General features: G+C 59.0%; 5 protein-coding genes across 5 annotated transcripts; 4 read left to right on the forward strand and 1 right to left on the reverse strand.

Annotated features, from left to right (window-relative positions):
• Position 1: 1 nt before the first annotated feature.
• CMQ_5873 (impact family protein) lies at positions 2-970 on the reverse strand (the record flags this gene model as incomplete). The annotated part of the gene is made up of 1 exon (XM_014316519.1): positions 2-970. One exon carries the CDS (start codon positions 968-970, stop codon positions 2-4), a length of 969 nt encoding a protein of 322 aa, XP_014171994.1.
• Positions 971-1326: 356 nt separating this feature from the next.
• Positions 1327-1949, forward strand: CMQ_5863 (disease resistance protein; the record flags this gene model as incomplete). The annotated part of the gene is made up of 2 exons (XM_014316509.1): positions 1327-1376; positions 1457-1949. 2 exons carry the CDS (start codon positions 1327-1329, stop codon positions 1947-1949), a joined length of 543 nt encoding a protein of 180 aa, XP_014171984.1.
• Positions 1950-2310: 361 nt separating this feature from the next.
• On the forward strand, positions 2311-5779 carry CMQ_5822 (fungal specific transcription factor domain containing protein; the record flags this gene model as incomplete). Its single annotated transcript, XM_014316468.1, has 6 exons — positions 2311-2501; positions 2583-3761; positions 3810-4223; positions 4299-5000; positions 5213-5324; positions 5582-5779. The coding sequence occupies 6 exons, from the start codon at positions 2311-2313 to the stop codon at positions 5777-5779; spliced, it is 2796 nt and encodes a 931-aa protein (XP_014171943.1).
• A 3702-nt stretch (positions 5780-9481) lies between these two features.
• Positions 9482-10807, forward strand: CMQ_5911 (uncharacterized protein; the record flags this gene model as incomplete). Its single annotated transcript, XM_014316557.1, has 1 exon — positions 9482-10807. One exon carries the CDS (start codon positions 9482-9484, stop codon positions 10805-10807), a length of 1326 nt encoding a protein of 441 aa, XP_014172032.1.
• Positions 10808-11786: 979 nt separating this feature from the next.
• CMQ_5851 (histone acetylase complex subunit) lies at positions 11787-23911 on the forward strand (the record flags this gene model as incomplete). The annotated part of the gene is made up of 3 exons (XM_014316497.1): positions 11787-11844; positions 11914-12071; positions 12137-23911. The coding sequence occupies 3 exons, from the start codon at positions 11787-11789 to the stop codon at positions 23909-23911; spliced, it is 11991 nt and encodes a 3996-aa protein (XP_014171972.1).
• Positions 23912-23996: the final 85 nt, after the last annotated feature.

Below are 23996 nucleotides of genomic sequence, written 5' to 3' on the forward strand. Positions count from 1 at the left end.
TTCACTTCCCGTGGCCCTTCTTCTTGGACGTCGGTTCGGGCACCAGTCCAGCGCGCACAAAGGCGTCGCGAGCAGCCTGGTTGATGAGGGCGAAGCGGTGCGGGCCCAACTTGTGGCCGCCCCACCAGCGCGTGACGACGACCATGACGTTCCAGATGTCCATGAGCTGCATCAGGTGCAGCAGACGGCCACCGGCGGCGGTCTCGCCGTCATCATCGCAGTCCTGGAAGGTGATGGCAGCAGCAGTGGTGTTGGTGCTCGATGGGATCCCACGAATGCGCCAGGCGGTCATATTGTGGGCAGCTGTGCGGACGCGCCGATCGGTGGCCAGCAAGTGCTGTAGATAGGCGGCAGCCTGAGCGGGCGACGACACGGGGGCACAACGCGCCACGAAGACGGACTTGAGCTCCTCCATGCGTTCCGACACGATCCAGGGCGGGGGCGGGTCCAGCATCTCGGGCGGCAGCTCTGGCGTCGGTGGCCTCTGTCGTGGACGGCCCTCGCAGTCATTGTCGTCGTCGTCGTCTCCGTAGTCGAAGCCGGCCAACCTCTCGTTCTTGGCCACGGCTTCGGCCTCGGCCTCGGCCTCCTCGGCCTTCCACCGCATGAACTCTTCGACCGCGTCAAAAAGACAGACCTGGCCTTGCTGAAAAGTAGCATCCATGGCTGCCCGGAACAGGTCAGCGTCTCGTGCTGCTGCTCCCGGCCGCTGCCGGTGGCCGTCTTCCCCGACACTCTGCACGCCCAGCACCGACGGCGGATCTGTGCTGACCGGGTATCCCGGTGGGAAGCGGAGTCGCAGGCTTAGCCGCCGGCTGGCAGCCCCCGCGTCGTCTGCATCCGCAACGTCGGCCGCCGACGACGGCAGCGCCAACACGGCCACATCATCGTCGTCCAGCACGAGCGTGCCCTCTCCATAGATGGAGTTAATGGCCTCGACCTCGTCGACCAGATCCTCCGAGGGTGCCATCACAGTCGGTCTTCTCGACGAAAACGCTGCTGCTGCGTCGGGGTGCGCGAGCGTGGCGGGTCCTTCATCGCCCAAAAATGCCAAAAACGGGCAAAACAAGCGATGCGAAAAAGAGGAAAAAGGGACTGACCTAAGGATTATATTTTTATTATTCATGATTTAATAGCAAAAATCCATGCTCGTCCATTGGCTAGACTGCTTATCAACGCTTATCGCGTTATGACTCTCATTGCTATTGTTGTCGTCGCCGACAACGGCTGGTTTTCTCTCTGCGGTCCGCAGCTGTGTTCAATGCGGTCTCTGTCCATCAAGCCGTCCCCATAGACAGCTTCGCACCGATCGTCTCTCCTTCGATCATGGCCGCCGCATCGTCAGCAGTTGCGCCCGTCGAGGACGCCGCCACCTCGTATGGCTTCTTTTATGGTAGGGATGAGCCAATGCTCATATTTTGTGTCTTCTCGTCCTTCTTGGCTAACGCATATGCAGGTACACTGGTGAGTACCTGTCCCTCGGTGACAGCCTGAGCTGTGGCCGTTGCCACCAGGCCACCACGCTCACCACATCTCAGATGGCCCCTGAGGTCTTCTTCATTGTCTGCTATCGATCCAATCCACCACCGGCTGCACTCATCCGTGAGCACACCTTCCAGCCGGCCGTGCTCCGAGGCTTCTGCCGTCACCGTGTCCTCAACCAGGACTACCCCGCCATCGTGGCCGACAGCAGCAGCTCAGTGCGTGGTATGCTGGTAGCCGGGCTCACTGCGGCCAACATCCACCATCTCGACGTTTTTGAGGGCAGCGAGTACGACCGCGTGTCCGTGCAGGTTCAGGTCGACGGCCAGGATGCACCCGTAACCGCCCAGGTCTACGTCTTCAAGAACGCTGCCCGCCTCGAGCGGCGCGAATGGGACTTTGACGAGTTCCGTCGCGAAAAGATGCACTCTTGGACCCGGGCTGACTACACCTTTACCGGAGAGTGAAAGAACCGCGACTGTTTTGGGTGTTTGTGTCTCTCAGTGTATCTGAGTATGTCCGTGGGCATGATGGACTGACCAATCCTGTACCATCCCGTATTCCTAGCTAGCCTATTGATGGCCTGTCAAAAAACATTACTAATATTTACCGTGCCGTTCCTGAGTTGGTCGCCCTCGGTCGACGTCACTCTGCCTCGAAATAATTAGCGCGGTCAGAAATGCGGGGGTGCGACGTGATTTAACGGCTGACCAACCAAGTCTGACCCAGAAATACTACTACAGGACGACCTCCTGCCTCGTTTGTTGATTTGTCGTCGTTTGGACAAACATCCAGCGCAACCAAGTCTGCTCCTCGACCGTCCGTACAATGGCTCCCTCGGAACCGGCTCGTGAGCGGCAGCGACGCCGCAAGATCACGCTCGCCTGCGAGCCCTGTCGCGAGCGCAAAGCCCGCTGCGACGGTCGCAAGCCCATCTGCTCCACCTGCGAACACCGCTCGCTGGGACTGGAGCAGTGCATCTACAAGGTCGGAAATGCACGCACGGCTTGCAGTGAAGAGTGAGTTAGTGCGAGCGATGTGCAAAGACGGAGGAAGAAGGATGAAACATGCCCCGGCTTACCGTTCCCCCCCCCCCACAGTTACATGAGGGCTCTTCACGAGCGCATCCGCAGACTCGAGCAAGCTTGTGCTGCCAATGGAGTCGACATCTCGGCCATCGAAGGTCACGGATCAGATCCGAGCGCCTTTCAGCCGGCACCGCCATCCGCCTCGCTGGTCCGCAGTCCGACCGAGCCCATCCTCGGCCTCGCGGACCGTCCTCCAGAACACCAGACGACTGCTGCATCGGCCACATCTAAATCCACGCCTGATCCCGAATCTACCGATCCCCCTCGGGGTGTCTCGGGCATGGGAACGGTGCTCGAGGAGGACGACCTCGACGGTTCTGCGCGTCCTGGTGACGACTTTTACGGTCTCTCCTCCGCGGCCTCCTTCCTCAAGGAGGCCGCCAACTCCATGCGTCGCCGCAAGCAGCTCGACAGTCCTCCGCACAACCTCGACGACTTTACACAGCCGTACCAGCAGTATCAGCAAAACCAGACGCTCCCCCCACCTGCTCCTCCGCTGCTTGGCACCGCCTCTTCGTCGTCCTTGCTGCGCTTCGCCCCCGTCGACAAGTTCGCCCTGCCGCCACGGGCGCTAGCCGACCACTTTGTGCAGCGGTACTTCGAGCGCATCTTCTATCTGTACCCTTTCTTTGACCGTGTCGCCTTTGAGCACACATATCGCAGCCTATGGAGCGCACCGGGCGAGGATGGCCACGGCAGCAGTAGCAGTGGTAGTGGCAGTGCTTCTGGGCATGCCACCGCGGCTACCGGTGCTACCACTGCTTCCACCAACGCCAGCGCCTCGAAGCCGCTCAAGTTTGACGGCTGTGGACTGGGAGACAGCGACGCCGGCGCCAGCTCGATCCCGTTCCACTGTGCACTCAACGCCATCTTCACGCTGGGCTGCTGTTTTTCAGACCTGCCCGAGGCCGAGAAGACGGCGTCGTGCGAGGTGCTCTTTAACCGGTCCAAGGCCTTTGTCGGCCTCGACTTTATCGACGAGAACAACGTGGGCGTGGTGCAGTCGCTCCTAATCATCGCCCTGGTCCTGCAAGGCACCCCCTTTCCCAACCGCTGCTGGAATGCTGTCGGCATGGCCTGCCGCGTGGCCCAGGGCCTGGGACTGCACAGTGAGGCTGGTCGACGACCACGCAGTGCGCGAGAAAAGGAGATGCGACTCCGGACGTGGCACGGCTGCGTTATCATGGATGTGTAGGTGATCCTTCTACTGACGGTTGTGTTTGCGTGCTGACTAAGCAGTCTTGTGGGCATGACGTTTGGCCGGCCAACCTTGTCTTCCAGCCTATCGATCCCGCACAGCACGTTCAGTATGTACCCAAGCGTCGGGTCCCCGGCGCTCGAGACCAGGTCGGAGCAGTTGCGCTTCCTCTTCTTCCGGGAGAGCGTGCGGCTCAGCGTCATCCTCGAGGGCATCCTGCAAAAGATCTACGAGCCGTGGATGACACACGACAACAATGCCAGCGGATCCTCGACCACTGGACAGCTGCACATCCACCACAGTCTGGACACGATCGTCGAGCTGCAGGACCAGCTGACCGGCTTCGAGCAGTCGGTCGCCCCGTATTTGTCATGGGTCACACCAGAAACGCCCGACAATGTTTCAGCAGAAGACCTGCACGTGTTGGAGATGCAGAAAAACGTGCTACACGCCAGGTTAGGTCCCGTGTACGAGTATGCGGACGCGTGCTGCCGAAAAGAGTTGTGCTGATTGTCTTTTTGACGGCCTAGGTTCGTCTACATGCAGCTCATCATGCACCGCCCCATCCTGACGCAGCTAGTGGCGCCCGAGGGCACGGCACAGCACGGCAGCAGCGAGAGCCGACATGAGCACAGAGCGGCGGCAGGCTACACGCCGCTGTCACGTGACGGGCTGCACTACGCGTTTGCGCTGGAGTGTGCCAAGGCGTGCGTGGAGGCGGCGAAGCGGTTGATCCTGCTGGTGCACCGCACGTACCTAACGGACCAGACGGACGCGTGGTGGTGGAATGTCTTGTACACGTGCACGGCCGGGCTGGTTCTGATTGTGCTGCGCCTGTGTCCGGACTTGTGGCAGATGCTGGACCGGGACGAAATCGCAGAGCTGTGGGGCCGATGTCAGTCGGTGCTGCAGCAGCTGGCATACTTTAGCGTGTCGGCCCGCAAGTCGATGACGCTGCTGCTCAAGGTGAACGAAAACGTGCTGCTGAAGCAGGCCGCCATGGAGGGTCGAGGTGGGGAGGGCGAAGGTAGCAACGACGTCGGCGCCACGGCGAACATCAACAGCCAACAAGCAGTGGATCCGACGCTTGACCGGGACCAGGACGCTGCCGAGGCCCAGCTGCAGGCCCACGTCGACGGCATGATGGCTCAGCTCGACCCGGCCGGGATGAGCCTCGACAGCGCCTTTTCATTTGCACCGCTCTTCAACTGGGACCAAAATTTGGACTTTATGTACACGACGCCTTGAAGGTTTGGCCGTCAGCTGTCAGACAAAGCGCGACTTCGGGCTCCATCGGCATTGCCAGAGCATCGTGGACATGTATATGCTTTTGAGCAAGCTTGCCTTGCTACACGACCATTGCAGAGCAGGAGCGTGACGAGCTATGGGCTTCACTGTAAGCACACAGAAACTGCTGAGCGGGCGGTGAGCGAAAACGAGTGAGGCTGGCGGCCGACCTGGCGGGCAGCATGCACGCCATGGCCGTCTGCCAGGCGAGCAAGTCGATCTACGAGCTGTTCGACCGCCCATTCTTCCTGGCCCAGAGCCACAGCACCGTCTAATTTGCCGCCATGGGCGTGCGGCGCTGTGACGGCGTCGAGAACCCGGCCGAATGCATGCTCTAGATTGTCACCATCTTTACCATTTTTACCAGTCTCGTCCAGTAGATTTAGCCGTTCTTCGACACGCAACGGGCCCTCTACGAGGTGCGCGAGTGCCCTGGAAAAATGTTCTCGTTGGTAGCCTTTATGATGGCCAGTATCGTGGTCGAGTAGCCATACCTTTGCTCACGGCCGCGTGTCGCTGCCATTAGGTGTTGACCGCGGACGAGAATCTCTCGTCGGCCGGCATCCGCTGGGGCGAGCGGTGGCGCAACTTTGGCAGCGTCTGGGGCTACGTGGCATTTAACGTCGTTGTGGCCATCTCGCCGTATTACATCTTGCAGGTGCGGCGGTGGAGCATGCTGGAACTGTCGCTGTGTCGGAAGAAGAAAAAGCAGAAAAAGCAGTGACGGTTAGCCGAGAGAGAAAAGTTGAGTGAAAATTGGACCGACAACCTACCCAGGGTTTTCCAATCTGTTTCTTGTATTTCACGGAGTAGAGGGGGCTTCGATAAAGAATCCTAATGTTTTTTACTTAATCAGCATATTTTTCTATATTAATATCAAATAAACTCCATGCTCGAAACAATATGGACTGGTGACGACAGCAACAGGGTAAACGGCAGACCAGACGTTTCTACGACGTAGCGTGAGACCAGTTTTTTGGCCTCTACCAATAGGACTGGAAGGACGTAAGATAGGACGAATGAGCAGACTGCTCCGTACTTGCATTCGCATATGCAGCCCGGGCATGAAACAATTGGTGGGCCCACGTTATCTCTGCGCTTGTGTTTCAAGATCGTAAGGATTCTCCGTTTGGGGGCGAATGTTCGGGATTTACGTCGTAGATAGCATCGAGAGCGTAGCCATTTGTGGAGCTGCAGCTGATGACCTCCTTGGATTGGCCAACAGTCATTATCAGTGTGAACTGCATGAGAAAATGCATGAGAACGTGGACGCCTGCAGCTTCAAAGCAAGGGCAGAGATGTGAAAGAAAATGTGGGGGAAAAGCAGGGTGCATAATACATCAATGGCTGTTTGCAGCCACCTAAAAGTGCTTTCAGACCTATGCCTGCTGCAGAGAGAGGACGAGGAGGGCTTGGCTTACCAACATAAAGTCCAAGTCTGAAGGAGGCAATGGGCCGAGCTGTAACAGAAGAAATAAGCCAGGCGACTTACAAGGACAATACTACTTAATTACGATTGGAAGGAAGTAAAAACTGTATCAGACGGATTCGCCAAGCGCCAAAAAAGCTGTGACAGCTCTATATGCATAAATTTCTGGTGGAAATCTCACAAGCAGAGAACTGACGCATTCGTATAGGAGACTTCAGATTTAAATCAATCGTCTACAAAGTAAATACAGCAGATGAGACAGCAGTATAGTCACACGTCAGCCAAGATAATCTCTCTAGTGTTGCACTAACCAGAGTACCAAGTCCTATTCCATATAAAAGCTGAAGTAAAGGTATACAGCGGGACGGCTGTGTAGACCTCGAAAAAGTAAAACAACATAGGTAAACATTGCTACGTAATTGGCCGGTTAAAGTACTCCGTAATGAGTGTTTAATTACCCAAGTCAAACTTCAACTGACATATAGAGCCAGTACTCCGTACAACGTACCCTCAGCTCCGTCCTGGCCTTTGCAGATTCACATCGGAGATGACTTCTCGTCCCTGGTTGCACCTGATGCTGTGCGATCAAAGCAATGCCGCTTGTCAGCAATTTCTCTCAAGTGGCTTTTCCCACAGCCAATCGGATCTTGATCGAGACCAAGCACGTGACTTATCACATGCCCCTGAAAGGGGTTGGTCTACGGCAAGCGGTGCTTCTGTCTCGTTACTGGCCACTCCCATTTTTACAGCTGAGGATTACCCCGAGCCCATGCCAAAAGGGGACATATATTGAGCGAGAAGAAAGGAGATCGCCAGGAAGCAGACCGAATGCCCGCAAACGGACAAGCACGACGATTGATTGCGAAACGGCCGGCCGCCAGATTCTTTCTTCCCTCGCCCCTTTTCTACACCATATCCTATCCTACGTGTTGGCTGCTCAGGTCCCCCTGGCTTCTGACGCAGATGCCGCGCGTTTGCAAGATAAGATCATCCCTCTACTCCGTAGGCCTGCCCTTTGGAATCGCATCAACGGAATGCGAGGCTCGTATTGTCGTGTTCGCAAGGGAGATCGCATTCCTCCAGCGCCACCACGAGAAATTGAGCGACGGCCGCGGCCACCCCTGTGAGCGGTATTGGCTCGCAAGACTTGTTTGTGTCTGCCATTGCCAGCAAGTAATAAAGCGCCCTCGCCGTGCAGCGGCCACGGCCATTCACCGCCGACAAGCAGAAAGAGGGAACCAGTGAAAGCGGCAGTTAGACGGTGAACAGGCGCCGGCCAACCGATTCGGGCATGCAAAGTGAACATCCTACGCCGTCTGTCGTCCCGATTGCCGTCGATCGATGGGGAAGAGCATTGGGAGACATGGAACGGCAGAAGCTGCTTGTCCGAGACAGGCAGGCAGTTCAGCCAATCGTCAGCGCCGACAGGGGCTGGTGCTTAGTGGCAAACGCCGCCTCTACAGGGCACAAGCGCTGCAAGCGGCTGCCGGTGGCCTACTCGTACGTCCCACCCCTGAGCGGCTGCCTCCGATTCAGGGGGGCTATGGCATCAATTCTTTTCCTAGCGCGTCCGCCACAAGGCCGACTTTCATGCGTCTGCGTGCGCGTGAAGTATGGAGCTCCTCGTAAAGAAAACTGGAGAGGCAAGATTGAATCCGTACTCCGTACTCCGTACATACTCCGTATCTTACATAGCATCTTAATATTACTTGTACAGCTCAAAGTGCAGTGGCAATGACCAACAGTCAAGCATTCGAGCTTGTTGGCTTACAAAGCACGTGCTAACGTTACAGGTCATGAGCATAAAGAGGCCGTTTTACCTTTCACTCCACCACGACCTACCGCTTCGGCTCTAGGATGGACCGACCAAAACGCCAACGATCAAACGTCCGGCCTGGTACCTGCATGCGTGTGGTTGGGCGCCCTCCAGCAGTTTTTTCTTGTCTCTGCCTTTATCCACTGGATCTGTGGGCCTCGGCGAAGATATCCGGGCAGGCTTTTGAGAGCAGAGAGGGCCCGGGACAGGGAAGCGGTCTTGTTCGCTTTTGAAACACGCCAATGAGAAAGGGAGTCAGACGCTGAGCCTATCAGAGCGCCGACTGTCGTTTTCCCCACAGAAGTGCCCCTGTCCAGCCGCAGTGCTAAGCTACGGGCCTTCGCCTGCCAGATCCACTGTGGCCTGCCTCAAAGTGCGATGGAAAAGTTCGCGATGCAGATGCATGACTGGCCGGCAGTGCACAACGCTACAGCATCCTCACCCCCTGGCGAGACAGTAGCCAATCGTTTGCCCTAATATCGTCACTCGCGCACTGCCCCTCTTCGGTCGTGTCTGTCCCCTGGCTCGGGATATCCGCCCCCCCTTGTCTTGCAAAGGCGCCTGGATCCTGGACCTTGATTCTGCCCTTTCTGGCAGCAGTAGATCGCAATCCTTGGTTTGGCTCCCGCACGATGGATCCCCCTCGTCTCATGTAAGACGTCTGAGGTATAAGATGCCCTCGTCGAACCTCTCCTTGCCAAGCATTTTGTTCTTCCCTTCTCTCCATCCTCTTGTGTTTCGTTTCCTCCAACTTTCCTGCTATCTTTGCACTCCCGACCTTGCGTCGACACTCTCCTTCAGGCTTGGCCCTTTTGTTCTTCTTTTCAAACGCATCCAACTTTTGCCTGGGGCATTGTTATCCTTCCTTTGAGAACTTTGTTCACTCAAACCGACAATCGACTTGTTCTTGCCCCTGTTCACGGTCAAGATCATTGTTCAACGTAAGCTGCGCAAAGAGGCCTGTTCGCTGCTTGTGCTGGATTTACTGACACGGATCCTGATAAATAGTTCACTCTCGCCTCAGCATCTCCAGCACAATCTTTTGCATACACAAACAGAAACACAACCACTACTCCCACAAGGAAACAATTTTTCGTCTGGAACGAATCCCCCCATTCTCACATACAATCCTTTGAACGACATACACAACCCACAAGCAAAAACAAACCAACACAGCAACAATGTTTTCCAAGACGATCATCGCCACCGTCCTGGCCGCCGTGGCTAACGGACACATGCTCATGAACACACCGGCACCATACAGCTCACCGGCTCTGCACAACGGCCCTCTCCAGGCGGACGGGTCCGACTTTCCCTGCCAGCTGACGAGCGGCACCTCACTCATGGCCGGCAGCGCGTCCAACACGTTTGCCCTGGGCTCAGAGCAGGCCCTCAAGTTCACCGGCGAGGCTGTTCACGGCGGCGGTTCCTGCCAGATTTCTCTTACGTACGACACCGCCCCGAGTGCGAGCAGCACCTGGAAGGTCATCCGGTCTATTGAGGGTGGCTGCCCGGCCGAGGGCCAGAGCGGCAACATGGGCGCCGACGCCTCGGCTGCCGATCCCTACACGTACAACTTTACCGTTCCCACCGACATTCCGACCGGCAGCGTCACGCTCGCCTGGACCTGGTTCAACAAGATTGGCAACCGCGAGATGTACATGAACTGCGCCCCTGTCACCCTGACCGGCACTTCGGGCACCCAGGCCGCCTACGACAGCCTGCCGGACATGTTTGTTGCCAACATTGGCGACGACTGCGGCACCGTCGACAGCACCGATCTGCTCTTCCCCAACCCGGGCAGCGATGTCGTCCAGCTCAACGGCGCCACCTCGGCCTTCTCCAAGCCCACCGGCACTGGCTGCCAGGTCGCCGGTGCAAGTCCCGCTGCTGCCAAGTCTACTGGCGGTGCCGCCACAACTGCCGCTCTCTCTCTCTCTCTCGGTGTCACTATCGCTGGTGGTGCTGCTGCCACCAAGTCAACCACTGCGGCTGCTGCTGCTGATACCGGCATCACTGGTGCCGTCTTCATCACCGTGGCCACAGATGGTGCCGCTGGTGCCACCAGTACCCCCGTCGCTGCAAAGACGACCTCCACCCCGGTGGTGGCTGCGTCTCTGTCAACCACTGCTGCAGGCACCAAGTCAGCTGCTGCAGAGACAACAGCTGCTGTAGAGACAACCAAGTCAGTTGCTGCAGGTACGACCAAGTCTGTCGCTGCTACGACCTTTGCCACCGCCGCTGCCACCGCCGCTGCCACCGCCGCTGCCACCGCCAGCTCCTCGTCTGCCACTTCCGGCACCGAGCAGACTGCCGGCTCTGCCTGCTCTCCCGAGGGCACCTGGAACTGCATGGGCTCTTCGTACCAGCAGTGCGCCAGTGGCACCTGGTCGGTGGTCATGGCACTGGCTGATGGCACCGAGTGCACGGTCGGCAAGGCCGCCACACTGAGCCTGGCTGCCATTGACGGCAAGAAGAAGCGGTTCGCCATGCGCTTCCGTGCTTAGGCGAGCAGCTGACGACGACTCTTTTCTGTTCTGCATTGTATCATTATTGGCATGACCTTTCCACCACGTTGACGCTTTCATTCTTCTGTCCTTTTTTTCTTCTCACACGGGTTATGTGTTCATCTTCAGGATTTCTCTCATTTCGTTCTCACCTTCATTTCACTTCAACACATTCGTTGTATATTCAAAACACATTAGATACCAAGGCTTTTCAGTCGGTCCTTTCAGGCTTGGCTGACGGAGTTGTGATAGCAAGGAAGCACAATAAAAGTTCGGCTACTGCCCATCAAATAACATGCTTACAAGACGAGTGAAGTGCGTACGTCGTAACCCGCAAAGCTGAGAAGTATTAGTGCATCTCCCCTGAACCTCGCAGATCCAGGCAATAGAAAGGCTGCGTTGTGTCCTGATTGGGAAATGCGCTGCATATCTGCTGATTGGTTGACGAGCCCTTTCCACAGGGATATGCCAGGTGGCTAGAGCTGTGATTGGCGGGAAAGTGGCCGCTAAGCAGCCTGGCTGAGCCGGAGAATCGTTCTTGCAGCCCCTAGCGCAAAAGGTTTTGGCAGACTGTCCGCCCAGCTCTCCCAACTCTTTGCAGCGAGGTCTGGCAAAAAAATAGAGCTGTCGCGACTTTTTCTGCTTCTATGCTTTCTGCCCATCGCGTCGAGCACCACCAAACCAAGGGTGCAGCACCATCTTATGCCCGGACCGTCTTCTTTTCTATCCATTCTCTGGGACGACATTTTTTACATCAGAGACAAACGACCGTATTGTTTAATATTAGCTATTCTTTTTACAAGGTTTTCAGGCGACGCCCGATCTAAGCGGCTCTCACGAGGACTGGCCGATTTCTGCATATTTTGCGCGACCACTGAGAAGCCACGATCCTTGTTGGTGCCAAAGAGTTCGGTCGCCCTCCTATGGGGCTCGGGGCGGTACGCACTCGCCTTCCTCCTGACGAGCGACCGTCGCCAGCATGGCGTCCGTAAGCATAATCGACAGCATCCTGCGGCAGCTCGCCACGGCAGATTTGGGTGCGTTTGCCGTCTTCTTTCTCTGCTCTCCTGCTCTCTTGCCTGCGGGCCACTTCTAACCGGACGCAGACGCCAAGGCAAAGCTCGATGCCGCCGTGACCCTGCGCGACTACCTGGACCACTACACCTCAGGACCGATCTACGCCCAATTCCTCAAGAAGGTGATGCCCATCATCTTCAACATTCTCAATGGACCTCCCAGCTTCCAGAGCGAATCGCCCGAGCAGGTACGGTCTCGCCCCCCTGCCCTATGTCTTGTGTGTGTACCGTCTTGTCCCGCTGACACGCTCAGAAACTGCGCAACTGCATGCTCGAGATCATCCACCGATTCCCCTCCATTCCCACTCCTGTCGAGCCGTTTGAGCCCTACGCCGAGGAGACGATCGACCTTCTTTCCAAACTGATCCAGACCGACAACGAAGACAATGCATGCCTGTGCATTAAGACCGCTGGCGACATTCTGCGCCACCAGCACAAGGTCTGCGCCGCCAAGGCGCAGTTGTTCCTCAAGCTCATCGAAGAGCTGTTCTCGCAGACCGAGCGCATCGTCAAGGAGCAGCTCGACAACGAGCCGGCCGACGGTGGTACGACCGGCTCCGTGGCCGCTGGCGCTGCAGGTGCTGCACCATCGACGCCGGGCAGCTCACAGGTCGGCTTCGCGCAACACCAGCCCGGCTCGCCGGGCGTGACTGGCGGACTGGAGGTCGATCGGCAGCTGCTCAAGGGCATGCACTCGTTCAAGGTGATCTCGGAATGCCCCATCATCGTCGTGTCGATCTTCCAGATGTACCGCGCGAACATCCCGCAGAGCATTAAGACGTTTGTGCCACACATCAAGTTTGTGCTCTCCGTCCATCCCAAGGCACAGGAACAGGCACACAGTGAAGCCGCCAAAACCGGCACATATTTCTTCGGCATGAGCCCCAACATCAAGAACAAGACAAGCTACGGCGACTACATCACTTTGCAGGTCAAGATGATGAGCTTCCTGGCATATGCGCTTAGGCAGTACTCGCAGCAAATGTCCGACTTTCTCGTTCATCTGCCGAAAACGATCATCCGACTCCTGCGCGACTGTCCGCGCGAGAAGGCCGCCGCTCGCAAGGAGCTGATTGTGGCTATCCGCCACATTATCAACTTCAACTACCGGCGCATCTTTGTGACCGTGATCGACGAGTTCCTCGACGAGAGAACGCTGTTGGGTGACGGCCTGACCGTCCATGAGACGATGCGTCCTTTGGCCTACAGTATGCTTGCAGACCTCATCCATCATGTCAGGGACCACCTCCAGCCGGCGATCATCCGCAAGACTGTGGCGATCTACACGAAGAACCTGCTCGACGATTTTCCGGGCACCAGTTTTCAAACCATGAGCGCGAAGCTGCTGCTCAACATGGCTGAATGCATCGCCAAGATGGAAGACAAGGTAGAGGCACGCCACCATCTGGTGACCATTCTCAACGCTATTGCCGACAAGTTCGCCGCCATGAACCGCCAGTATGACAACGCCCAGAAGCTGTCCAAGGAGTACAGCGACCTGCTGGATCTGCAAAAAGAGCGGGCCAGCAAGTCGCCCACCGCTCTGGGCATGGCCGCCTTCTCCGAGACCTTCCTTGCCGATCCGAAAGTGCGGCCACAGTGGGACGAGATCGACCTCTTCACGGCGGCGCCGCCCATCAAGCTGACAAACGCGCGTGAGCGTGGCCATGACCCCGTGGGTGACAACAAGTTTCTCTTCAAGACATTGATGCAAGGCTTGCGTAACACCGTCTTTCAACTGCGCAACTGTGCCCAAAATCCGACGATTGACCCGGCCATCGCGCCTCCGGGATGGTCTGATGTGGCTAGCGGCTTCAATGCCGAGGAGGTCAAGGTGATTATCAAGCTTTTCCGCGAGGGCGCCCGCGTGTTCCGCTACTATGATAGTGCTGAAAAGGTCACGGCTGAGCCGCCGTTCGCGTCCATCGTGGAGTACATGGCCAACTTTTATATGGTGTCCAGCTCCAAGGAGGAGAAGGATTTGCTGGAGTCGTTTGCCACGCTCTTCCACGTCATCGATCCGGCCACGTTCAACGAGATATTCGAGCAGGAGGTGCCCCATCTCTTCGAGATGACTTTTGAACACACCGCTCTCCTGCACATTCCACAGTACTTTTTGGCCAGCGAGGTCACATCGCCAACCTTTTGCGGCATGCTCTTACGGTTTCTGATGGAGCGCATCGAGGACGTCGGGCTTGCCGATGTCAAGAAGGCATCGGTGCTGCTGCGCATGTTTAAGCTGGCATTTATGGCAGTCACCTTGTTTGCGGCGCAGAACGAGCAGATCCTCCTGCCGTATGTCGTCGACATCATCAGCAAATCGGTCGAGCTGTCGACCCGTGCCCAGGAGCCAATGAACTACTTTCTCCTCCTGCGCTCTCTCTTCCGGAGCATCGGCGGCGGCAAGTTCGAACATCTCTACAAGCAGATCCTGCCGCTGCTCGAAATGCTTCTGGACGTGCTGAACAACCTGCTCCTGGCTGCCCGCAGGCCCATCGAGCGGGACCTGTACGTCGAGCTGTGCCTCACGGTGCCGGCTCGACTGAGCAACCTGTTGCCCCACCTCAACTTTCTTATGAGGCCGTTGGTGGCTGCGCTGCGCGCTGGCTCAGATATGGTCGGCCAGGGGTTGCGAACACTGGAGCTTTGCGTCGATAACCTCACGGCAGAGTATCTGGACCCGCTGATGGCGCCCGTGCTGGACGAGCTGATGCCTGCACTGTACGACCAGCTTAGGCCGCATCCGTACAGCCACTTTCACGCCCACACTGCCATGCGCATTCTGGGCAAGCTGGGTGGCCGTAACCGGAAGACGATGACGGACCATCTCCCGCTGTCGTTCAAGCAGTACATTGACGACTCGCCGAGCTTTGATGTCCGGCTTGTCGGCTCAAAGAAAGACCGGCCGTTCAACGCAGACCTGGGCCTCGAACTGGCCCTGCAGAAGATCATGGAGATGCCGGGCAAGCCGTCACGAAACCCGATTTCGAAGCAGTCCGACGCGTTTTACAAGAAGCAGGCCCTGCATATGATCAAGGCCCACGTCAAGATGCGCATTGGCTACGACAACCTGCCCGATGACCTACCGCGGCTGGTGCGGTTGCAGGCACAGGACCTGCTAGCCAAGAAGCTGGACGTGGACCTAGCCGTGTTTGAGGAGAGCCACCGCGAGCGGTCGGTTGCGAAGAAACACGAGATGGAGGACATGCTGACGCGGCTGATCAAGGCGCTCTTTTACGCAGAGTCAATTGAGGACCTGCGGGATGAGGCTGACGGCTTCCTGATGAACATTTGCCGGCACTTTATCTTTCTCGACATTGGGCGCACGCTCATTAGCTCCAAGCGGGCCATCACGGCCTTTAACGCGACGACGGGCGAGGGGCCGCTGGTGCTCGACTCGCATCTCCTGGCCGACGCCATCCTCGAGTCGCTCTCGTCCATGCAGGAGGACGTGCGGAAGGCGGCACAGCGGGCGATCGAGGTGATGTTCAAGACGGCGGCAGTGATCTTTGGCACGGAAGACGGGGTGCATGTACTAGAGTTCTTTAACCACCTGGCTGCCACGTTCACGCACGGCTGTTACGTGGAGGAATGGTTTCTCAAGACGGGTGCCTGCCTGGGCATCCAGACGCTCCTGACGATGGTCGATCTGGGCGATGCATGGGTGGGATCGATGCAGATGGAGTTTATCCGGTCGCTACTGTTCGTGGTGAAGGACATGCCCCCCGACCTGCCGGAAACGACGCGCAGCCTGGCGCAGTCGACGCTGGAGATCTTGCTGGAGCGGGTGACCAAGGGCCTGACGAAAGAGGACGTGATCCCGTCGACGGACGACAAGGAGCAGCGGGACAGCGAGACGCCGAACGAGCAGAGCAAGCGGAGACTAGGACCGCGGCGGCTTCCGCAGACGTGTCTGCTCCTGGCGACGGAGCTCTCACACATGAACAGACACGTGCGCAACACGGCGAAGCGGTCACTGGAGCAGATCGCCAAGGCGGTCAACATGGAGGTCTGGGAGGTGATTGAGCCGTACAAGGAGCGTTTGTTGTCGCCGCTGTTCCAGAAGCCGCTGCGGGCGCTGCCATTCTCGATCCAGATCGGCTACGTGGACGCGCTGACATACTTTATGACGCTCAAGTCGGACTTTGTGGTGATTGACGAGAACGTGGAGCGGCTGCTGACGGAGTCGTTGGCGCTGGCCGATGCGAGCGACGAGTCTCTGGCCGGCAAGTCGGCAGAGTTCCGGACGCACAACTTCATCGTGGACCTGCGGGTGGCCTGCATCCGGATCCTCAGTACAGCGATGGGCTTTGACGAATACCAGAAGGGCCAGGGCAACGCAGCGCGGTCCAAGATAGTGTCGGTCTTCTTCAAGTGCCTGTACGCGGAATCGAAGCCGACGATCGAGGCGGCCAACGAGGCGATGAAGCGGGTGCTGATGTACACGAACAAGCTGCCCAAGGACCTACTGCAGTCGGGGCTCCGGCCGGTGTTGGCCAGCCTGCAGGAAGCCAAGCGGCTGACGCCTCACGGGCTCGAGAACTTGTCGCTGCTGCTGCGTCTCCTGACAAACTACTTTAAGGTCGAGATTGGGACGCGACTGCTAGACCATGTCAACAAGCTGGCGGAGCCAGCAGCGGTGCAGCAGATCTCGTTTGTGCTGTTTGAGCAGAGCCCGCTGATGAAGATCATCGTGGGCGTGTTCGGCGTGTTCCATCTGCTGCCGGATGCGGCGCGCATGTACAAGGAGCGGATCATCGAGGCGGTGCTGGACCTGGAAGACAAGCTGCGCCGGACGCACTATAGCGCGTTGCGGGCGCCGGTGTACAAGTACATGGGCCGGTATGCAGACGACGTGGGGCAGTATCTGATGGGTCGGATTGAGGAGCTCAAGTATGGGCGGTTCCTGTCGCAGGCGCTGCTGGACGGCGAGAGCCGGTCGCTGCGTGACTACTGCAACGCCCACGTGGACGATCTCATCAGCAGGTGCAACACGATTGTGCTGGAGCAGAAAGAGACGGAGTCGATTGCGGTGATCAACACGATCCACATCCTGTATGCGCTGTGCATCCGCAGCACTGACAATGCGGAAGCCGTGGCGGATGGCAGCAGCAGCAGCAGCAGCAGCAGCAACTCGGCGGCCTGGCTGGAGAAGAAGGAGCATCTGGTGTGGCTGAAGACGGTGGGCCGGACGCTGGAGGAGCGACTCAAGGCCAACTCGCTGGCGCCACATCTGCGGCTCGCGGGCAACCAGGCGGCTGAGCAGCTGATGACGATCCTGACGCGCAGCCTAGAGCTTCACGTGGAGGACACGGAAATGCTGCTGGGGCTGGTGGAGACGGTGACGTCGGAGGACCTGCGGGCAACGCCGGTGTTCTTTGCGCACATCTACCGGAACATTGTCAGCAACGAGCGGGTGGAGTTCAGCAAGGTACTCGTGCTGCGCTGTCTGGAGGTGTACGCAGGCAAGACGGCGACGCACAAGACCAAGTCGTTTCTGCTGCACTACATGGTCAACCCGACGGTGGCGATGTCGATCATGCGCAACTGGGACGTTCTGGGCGAGGAAGAGCGGGAGAAGGGAGCGCCGCTGCTGGCGGACAAGCAGATCATCGAGTCGATCACGGAGAAGATCTGGAAGACGAACATGGTGGACCACCAGGATGAGGTGTCGACGCGGTCGGGTGGCGTGGACTACACGCGGATGGAGGTGATGCAGCTGACGGCAATGTTGGTCAAATACCACCACGCGATCCTGCAGGATGTGCGCAAGGACATTATCAAATTTGGCTGGACGTACATCCGGAACGACGACGCGATGAACAAGCATGCGGCCTACGTGGTGATCGGGTACTTTATCCAGCACTACGACACGCCGGTCAAGATCGTGTCGCAGGTGTACTACTCGCTGCTGAAGGCGAACCAGAGCGAAGGCCGGGCGCTGGTGAACCAGGCGTTGGAGATCATTGCGCCAGTGCTGCCGACGCGGTTTGGGTCGAGCGACCGGAACGCGGCCTGGGCAGCGGCACCGCGACGGATCCTGGCAGAGGAGAGCCACAACGCGCAGCAGACGAGCAGCATCTTCCAGTTCCTGGTGCGACGGCCGAACCTGTTTTACGAATCGCGCGACAAGTTCACGATGCTGATTATCATGTCACTGCGACGGGTGGCGAGTCCGGGCAACGCGTCGAGCGAGAGCAAGCGGCTAGCCCTGAACCTGATGTGGCTGATCTGGCAGTGGGAGCATCGACGGGTTGAGGGCACGCTGATCGACGAGAGCCGGCGAGGACGAAGTGGGAGTGCAGCCAAGGCGTTAGGATCGCCACGATCGACATCAGAGTCGCCACTTTCGCGGAAGCGCAAGCTCGAGACGGCCGAGGAGAAGCGAGAGGGTCCAGGCTCGCCGATGGTGTTGACATCAGCCAAACAGGAGTATCAGGTGCCGGCGATGGGCCGACAGAAGATGCTGCGGTTTCTGATCGAGTTCATCGCGCAGCTGAACGAGCGATACGAGCTGCCGACGTCGAAGCCCAAGGACCCGGCGACGCAGCCGTCGTTTCCGTGGAGCGATCTGTGCACGCGATCGATGGCACTGCTGTTCAACCTGCTGCAACCACGATTCTGGGGCGTGGCAGACGTGGAGCTGCTCTCTCACGCAACCGAGCTCGTGCTGACGGGCGATAAGGCGACACAGGCACTGGCGACCGAGCAGGGCGACCGGGACCCAGCGGACGATAAGTTCATCGGCACGATTGTCAACATGCTGCAGGTGGTGCGGGTGATTCTCAACTTCCAGCCGGACGAGTACATTGTGACGAACATGGAGGCGATTCAGCGACTGTTGGACAAGTGTCTGCGGTCGGACAACGCGGAGGTGCAGGACTGTCTGCACACGGTGACGACCGAGTACGACGACGGCCGGCAGCTCAAGTCGATCATCGGACGGATCCTCGAGACGGTGCCGGAAGACGTGCACATGGAGGATGTCGACGGCGAGGGCGAGGTGGAGGCGCAGCCATCCGAATTTGTGACGTTCTTGTCCAACGTGGCAACAGAGACGCTGGGAGCCAACAACTACATAGCGGGCATCAACATCCTGTGGTCGCTGTCGAGCCGACGGCCAAGCGCGGTAGACCCACACATCCAGGCGCTGCTCAAGACGCTGCAGTCCAAGCTGGGCCGCGAACACTTGGCCCATTACACAGCAGCAGCAGCACAGGCAGCCAATCCACACGGCCGAGCCTCCCATGCAGCCCAGCAGCAGGACCCAGGACTAGCCGGCGCAGAGATGACGCCGTTCAACCTGATGGTGCAGTCGGGGCTGATCGTTCGGGCCATTGACGTGCTGGCAAAACGGATCGAGACGCTGGGCGACAACCGGCGACCCTTTCTCAGCGTGCTGGCCAACCTGGTGGAAAAGTCGCAGGACGTGCGGCTGTGCAGCACCATTCTTGACCTGGTCGAGGGCTGGGTCTTCAAGTCGGAGGGCACGTGGCCGACGCTTAAGGAGAAGACGGCGGTTCTGCATAAGATGCTCGTGTTTGAGCACCGTACCGATCTGACGATGTTGCAGCGTTTTCTCGACCTGGTGCTGCGCATCTACGAGGACCCCAAGATTGCGCGTACGGAGATCACGGTGCGGCTGGAGCACGCCTTCTTGATCGGCACACGGGCACAAGACGTCGACACGCGCAACCGCTTCCTGGCCGTCTTCGATCGCAGTCTCGCCAAGTCGGCCAGCAGTCGTCTCGGCTTCGTGATCGCGGAGCAGAATTGGGACACGCTGTCGGAGTCGTTCTGGCTGGCCCAGGCGTCGCACCTGCTGCTCGGCGCCGTCGAGATGGGCGGGGCCGCACAGCTGCACGCCGACGACGTGCGCGTGCAGCCGCTGTCGCAGCTGTGCAGCATCTACGGCACCGATGGCCGCGAGCCGGCGCTGATGGTCGACGATCGCTACGAGGCTTTGGTGGGGACGTTGCGACGTCACGTGACCAGTCTGGCCGATGTCCGTGTGCGCGACCTGCTCGAGCCGCTGACGCACCTGCAGCACACAGACGCGGCGACGGCCGGAGCGGTGTGGGAGACGCTCTTCCCGCTCTTCTGGGGTGCGACGCTGCGCGAAGACCGTGCCGAGCTGGAGCGCGGCCTCGTCGGCCTGCTGGCCAAGGAGTACCACAACCGGCAGATGGACAAGCGGCCGAACGTGGTGCAGGCCCTGCTGGCCGGAGCTGCGCGCGCCTGGCCTGACTGTAAGGTTCCACCGCATGTTCTCAAGCACCTAGCACGCACGTTTGACGCCTGGTACGTGGCCCTGACGCAGCTGGAGCGCGCGGCCATCCGGCCAGAAGTGGCGTCGGTCCACGTGCGCGAGAGCAATCTGGACGCGCTGGTGGAGCTGTATGCCGACCTGAAGGAGGAGGACCTATTCTACGGAGCCTGGAGGCGACGCTGCCACTTTCTCGAGACCAACTCGGCCCTGTCGTACGAGCAGAACGGCATATGGGACAAGGCGAAACGAATGCACGAAGCCGCTCAGATCAAGGCGCGCACCAGCGTGATTCCGTTTTCGCAGAGCGAGTACATGCTCTGGGAGGACCACTGGGTCATCTGTGCGCAGAAGCTGCAACAGTGGGAAATCCTGCAGGACTACGCCAAGCACGAGAACTTCCAGGATCTGCTGCTCGAGTGCGCGTGGCGCAACTTTGACATGTGGCAGGAGCAGACGAGCCGGGACCAGCTGGACGGCCTGATCAAGGGCGTCATGGACGCACCGACACCGCGCCGTGCCTTTTTCCAGGCCTTTATGGGCCTGCTTCGCTTCCACCACAAGCAAGACACGATCCAGGAGTTTGGGCGCGTGACGGACGAGGCAATCCAGCTGTCGATTCGCAAGTGGCACCAGCTGCCACGACGGCTGACTAATGCGCACGTGCCCCTGATGCAGAACTTCCAGCTCATGGTCGAGGTCCACGACGCAAGCATCATCTGCAACAGCCTGGCGTCGACGACGCTGATGAACCTGGACGCCAAGTCGGCCGAGCTTAAGCTGCTCCTGGGCTCATGGCGTGACCGGCTGCCGAACATGTGGGACGACATTCTGGCGTGGCAAGACTTGGTCACGTGGCGCCAGCACATCTTTAACCTCATCAACAGCACCTACCTCAACCTGCTGCAGCCACCGCCGCAAGGGGGGGCGGCCGGAGCGAACGGACAGGCCGGAGCGGCAGCCGGACAGAACGGCCAGGCCGGACAGGCGACGGGATCGACAGCAGCCGCGACGGCAGCAGCAGCCGCAGCAGCAGCAGCAGCCGCGGGCGGATCGTCGTTTGCGTACCGCGGGTACCACGAGACGGCGTGGATCATCAACCGGTTCGCGCACGTGGCACGCAAGCACGACCTGCCGGACGTGTGCATCACGCAGCTCGGACGGATCTACACGCTGCCCAACATCGAGATCCAGGAGGCGTTTTTGAAGCTGCGCGAGCAGGCCAAGTGCCACTTCCAGAACGCAGACGAGCTGACCAACGGGCTGGACGTGATCAACAACACGAACCTCAACTACTTCAGCCCGCCGCAAAAGGCCGAGTTCTACACGCTCAAGGGCATGTTCCTCGAGCGGCTCAGCCAGAAGGACGAGGCCAACACGGCCTTTGGTACCGCGCTCTTTTACGACATCACGACAGCCAAAGCGTGGGCCGAATGGGGCTTCTTCAACGACCGGATCTTCCAGGCCGAGCCGACCAACTACACGGCGGCGCGCCAGGCCCTGACGTGCTACCTGCAGGCGGCGTCGAGCTACAAGAACGCCAAGGCGCGCAAGCTGATTGCGCGGATTCTCTGGCTGCTCAGCCTGGACGATGCGGCCGGCACCATCGCCGGTGGCTTCGACGATTTCAAGGGCGACATTGCCACGTGGTACTGGATCACCTTTATCCCGCAGCTGCTGTCGGGTCTGACCTACAAGGAGGCCGTGCGGACTCACGCGATCCTGCTGCAGATTGCCAAGACGTATCCGCAGGCGCTGTACTTTGTCCTGCGCACGAGCCGCGACGACATGCTGGCCGTCAAGAAGAACCAGGAAGCACGCGAGCTGAAGGTGGCCCAGCAGCAGGCAGCCAAGCAGCTGTTGCAGCAACAGCAGCAAGCAGCAGCAGCTCAGCAAGCACAGCAGGCTCAGCAGGCTCAGCAGCCGTTGATCAAGATTGAAGGAGACGGCGGGTCGTCGTCACGGCCGAGCACGGCCAACGGTGTGGGAGGTGCGTCTGGGACGGCAAAGAGCGAGACCTCGGATGGGGCGAATGGGACGGCAAATGCAGCATCGACAACGACAGCGCCCATTCTAGCACCTCCGCCACCACCTCCACCACTCCATCCGACCAAACGACACCCGTGGGACTTTATGGAAGACGTGCTGGTGGCAGTCAAGTCGTCGTTCCCGCTGCTGGCACTGTCGATGGAGACGATTATCGACCAGATCCAGAAGCACCTCAAGTGCCCGCCAGACGAGGACGCATACCGGCTGATCGTGGCTCTGCTCAACGACGCCATGTCGTATATCAGCCGGTCACCGGCGTCGTACAGCCGAGACGTCAAGCTTCCGGCAGCGACCGAGTCCAACATCACGCGGTTTGCCGAGACGGTGTTGCCGACACACATCCGGCCCATGTTTGAGGAGGAGTTTGTGGTGGTCAAGCCGACCATGTACGAGTACATCCAGAACCTGCGGCGGTGGCGCAACAAGTTTGAGGACAAGCTGGACCGACGGGCAGGACGGGTGCCGCTGGAACAGCTGTCGCCACACCTGTGCGAATTCCGATACCTCAAGCTGGACGACATTGAGATTCCGGGGCAGTACCTGCAGCTCAAGGATAAGAACTCGGACTTTATCCGGATCGAGCGGTTTATGCCGCAGGTAGAACTGGTACGAACAGTTGGGGTGTCACACCGACGGATTCGGATCCGTGGCCACGATGGCAGCGTCCATCCGTTTGCGGTACAGCAGCCGACAGCACGCAACTGCCGGCGCGAAGAGCGGGCGCTGCAGCTGTTCCGGCAGCTCAACCAGCGGCTGCACCACAAGAAAGAGAGCCGGCGACGCGACCTGCAGTTCACGCTGCCACTGGTGGTGCCGGTGGCCCAACACATCCGCCTGGTGCAGGACGACCCGACGTACGTGTCGATGCAGACGATCTACGAGGAGCACTGCCGCGAGAACGGCTTCAGCAAGGATGACGCAGCCATCTTCACGATGGAGAAACTGGCCGCGTTGAGCGATGCGCAAAAGGGCGGCAGCAACGGCAATGGCAGCAACGGCAGCGGCAGCAGCAACAGCCACGGCGGGCCGCCGAGCCAGCAGGCCATGTCGACACGGCTGGAGGTGCTGGAGGCCATCCAGGCGACCAAGGTGCCGAACACGGTGCTGCTGGAGTATTTCCAGCGGACGTTTGGCGACTTTGCCGACTTCTGGCTCTTCCGCCGCCGGTTTGCCTACCAGTACGCAGCGACGACCTTTATGACCTACATCCTCTGCGCGGACAAGCGGTACCCACACAAGATCAACATTGGGCGCGGCTCCGGCAGCGTGTGGAGTGCCGAGGTGATGCCGTTTATGCCGATGAACCAGCCGTACTTTAAGAACCCGGAGACGGTGCCGTTCCGACTGACGCCGAACCTGCAGGCGCTGATGGGCCCGCTGGCGGTCGAGGGCATCTACGGCAGCTCCATCATGGCCATTGCCCGCAGCCTGGCCGAGCCAGAACAGGAGCTGGCCTATGCCCTCACCCTCTTTGTCCGGGACGAGATGGTCTTTTGGTTCACGAGCAATAGGCACGCTCAGCAGATGACCGAGGACAAGCTGCGCCGCGCCGTCCAGGCCAACATCGATCTGGTGACCAAGCGGGCCGCCAGTCTGGCCCAGACGCCCGTCGGCAACCTGCCGGCCCATCAGACCGCCATCGACCTGATCGCCAAGGCCGCCAACCCGGCCAACCTCGCTATGTGCGACGTGCTGTGGATGGCGTTTTTGTAGGGCTGGATGCCTGAGAAGAGAGCATCTTGGTGCAGAGATCTGAGAAAGATCTGGAGATGGAATGGTCATGGAATGCGACGTCTTA

The sequence above is a fragment of the Grosmannia clavigera genome, assembly GCF_000143105.1.
Source record: "Grosmannia clavigera kw1407 unplaced genomic scaffold GCSC_146, whole genome shotgun sequence".
Taxonomy (NCBI): domain Eukaryota; kingdom Fungi; phylum Ascomycota; class Sordariomycetes; order Ophiostomatales; family Ophiostomataceae; genus Leptographium; species Leptographium clavigerum.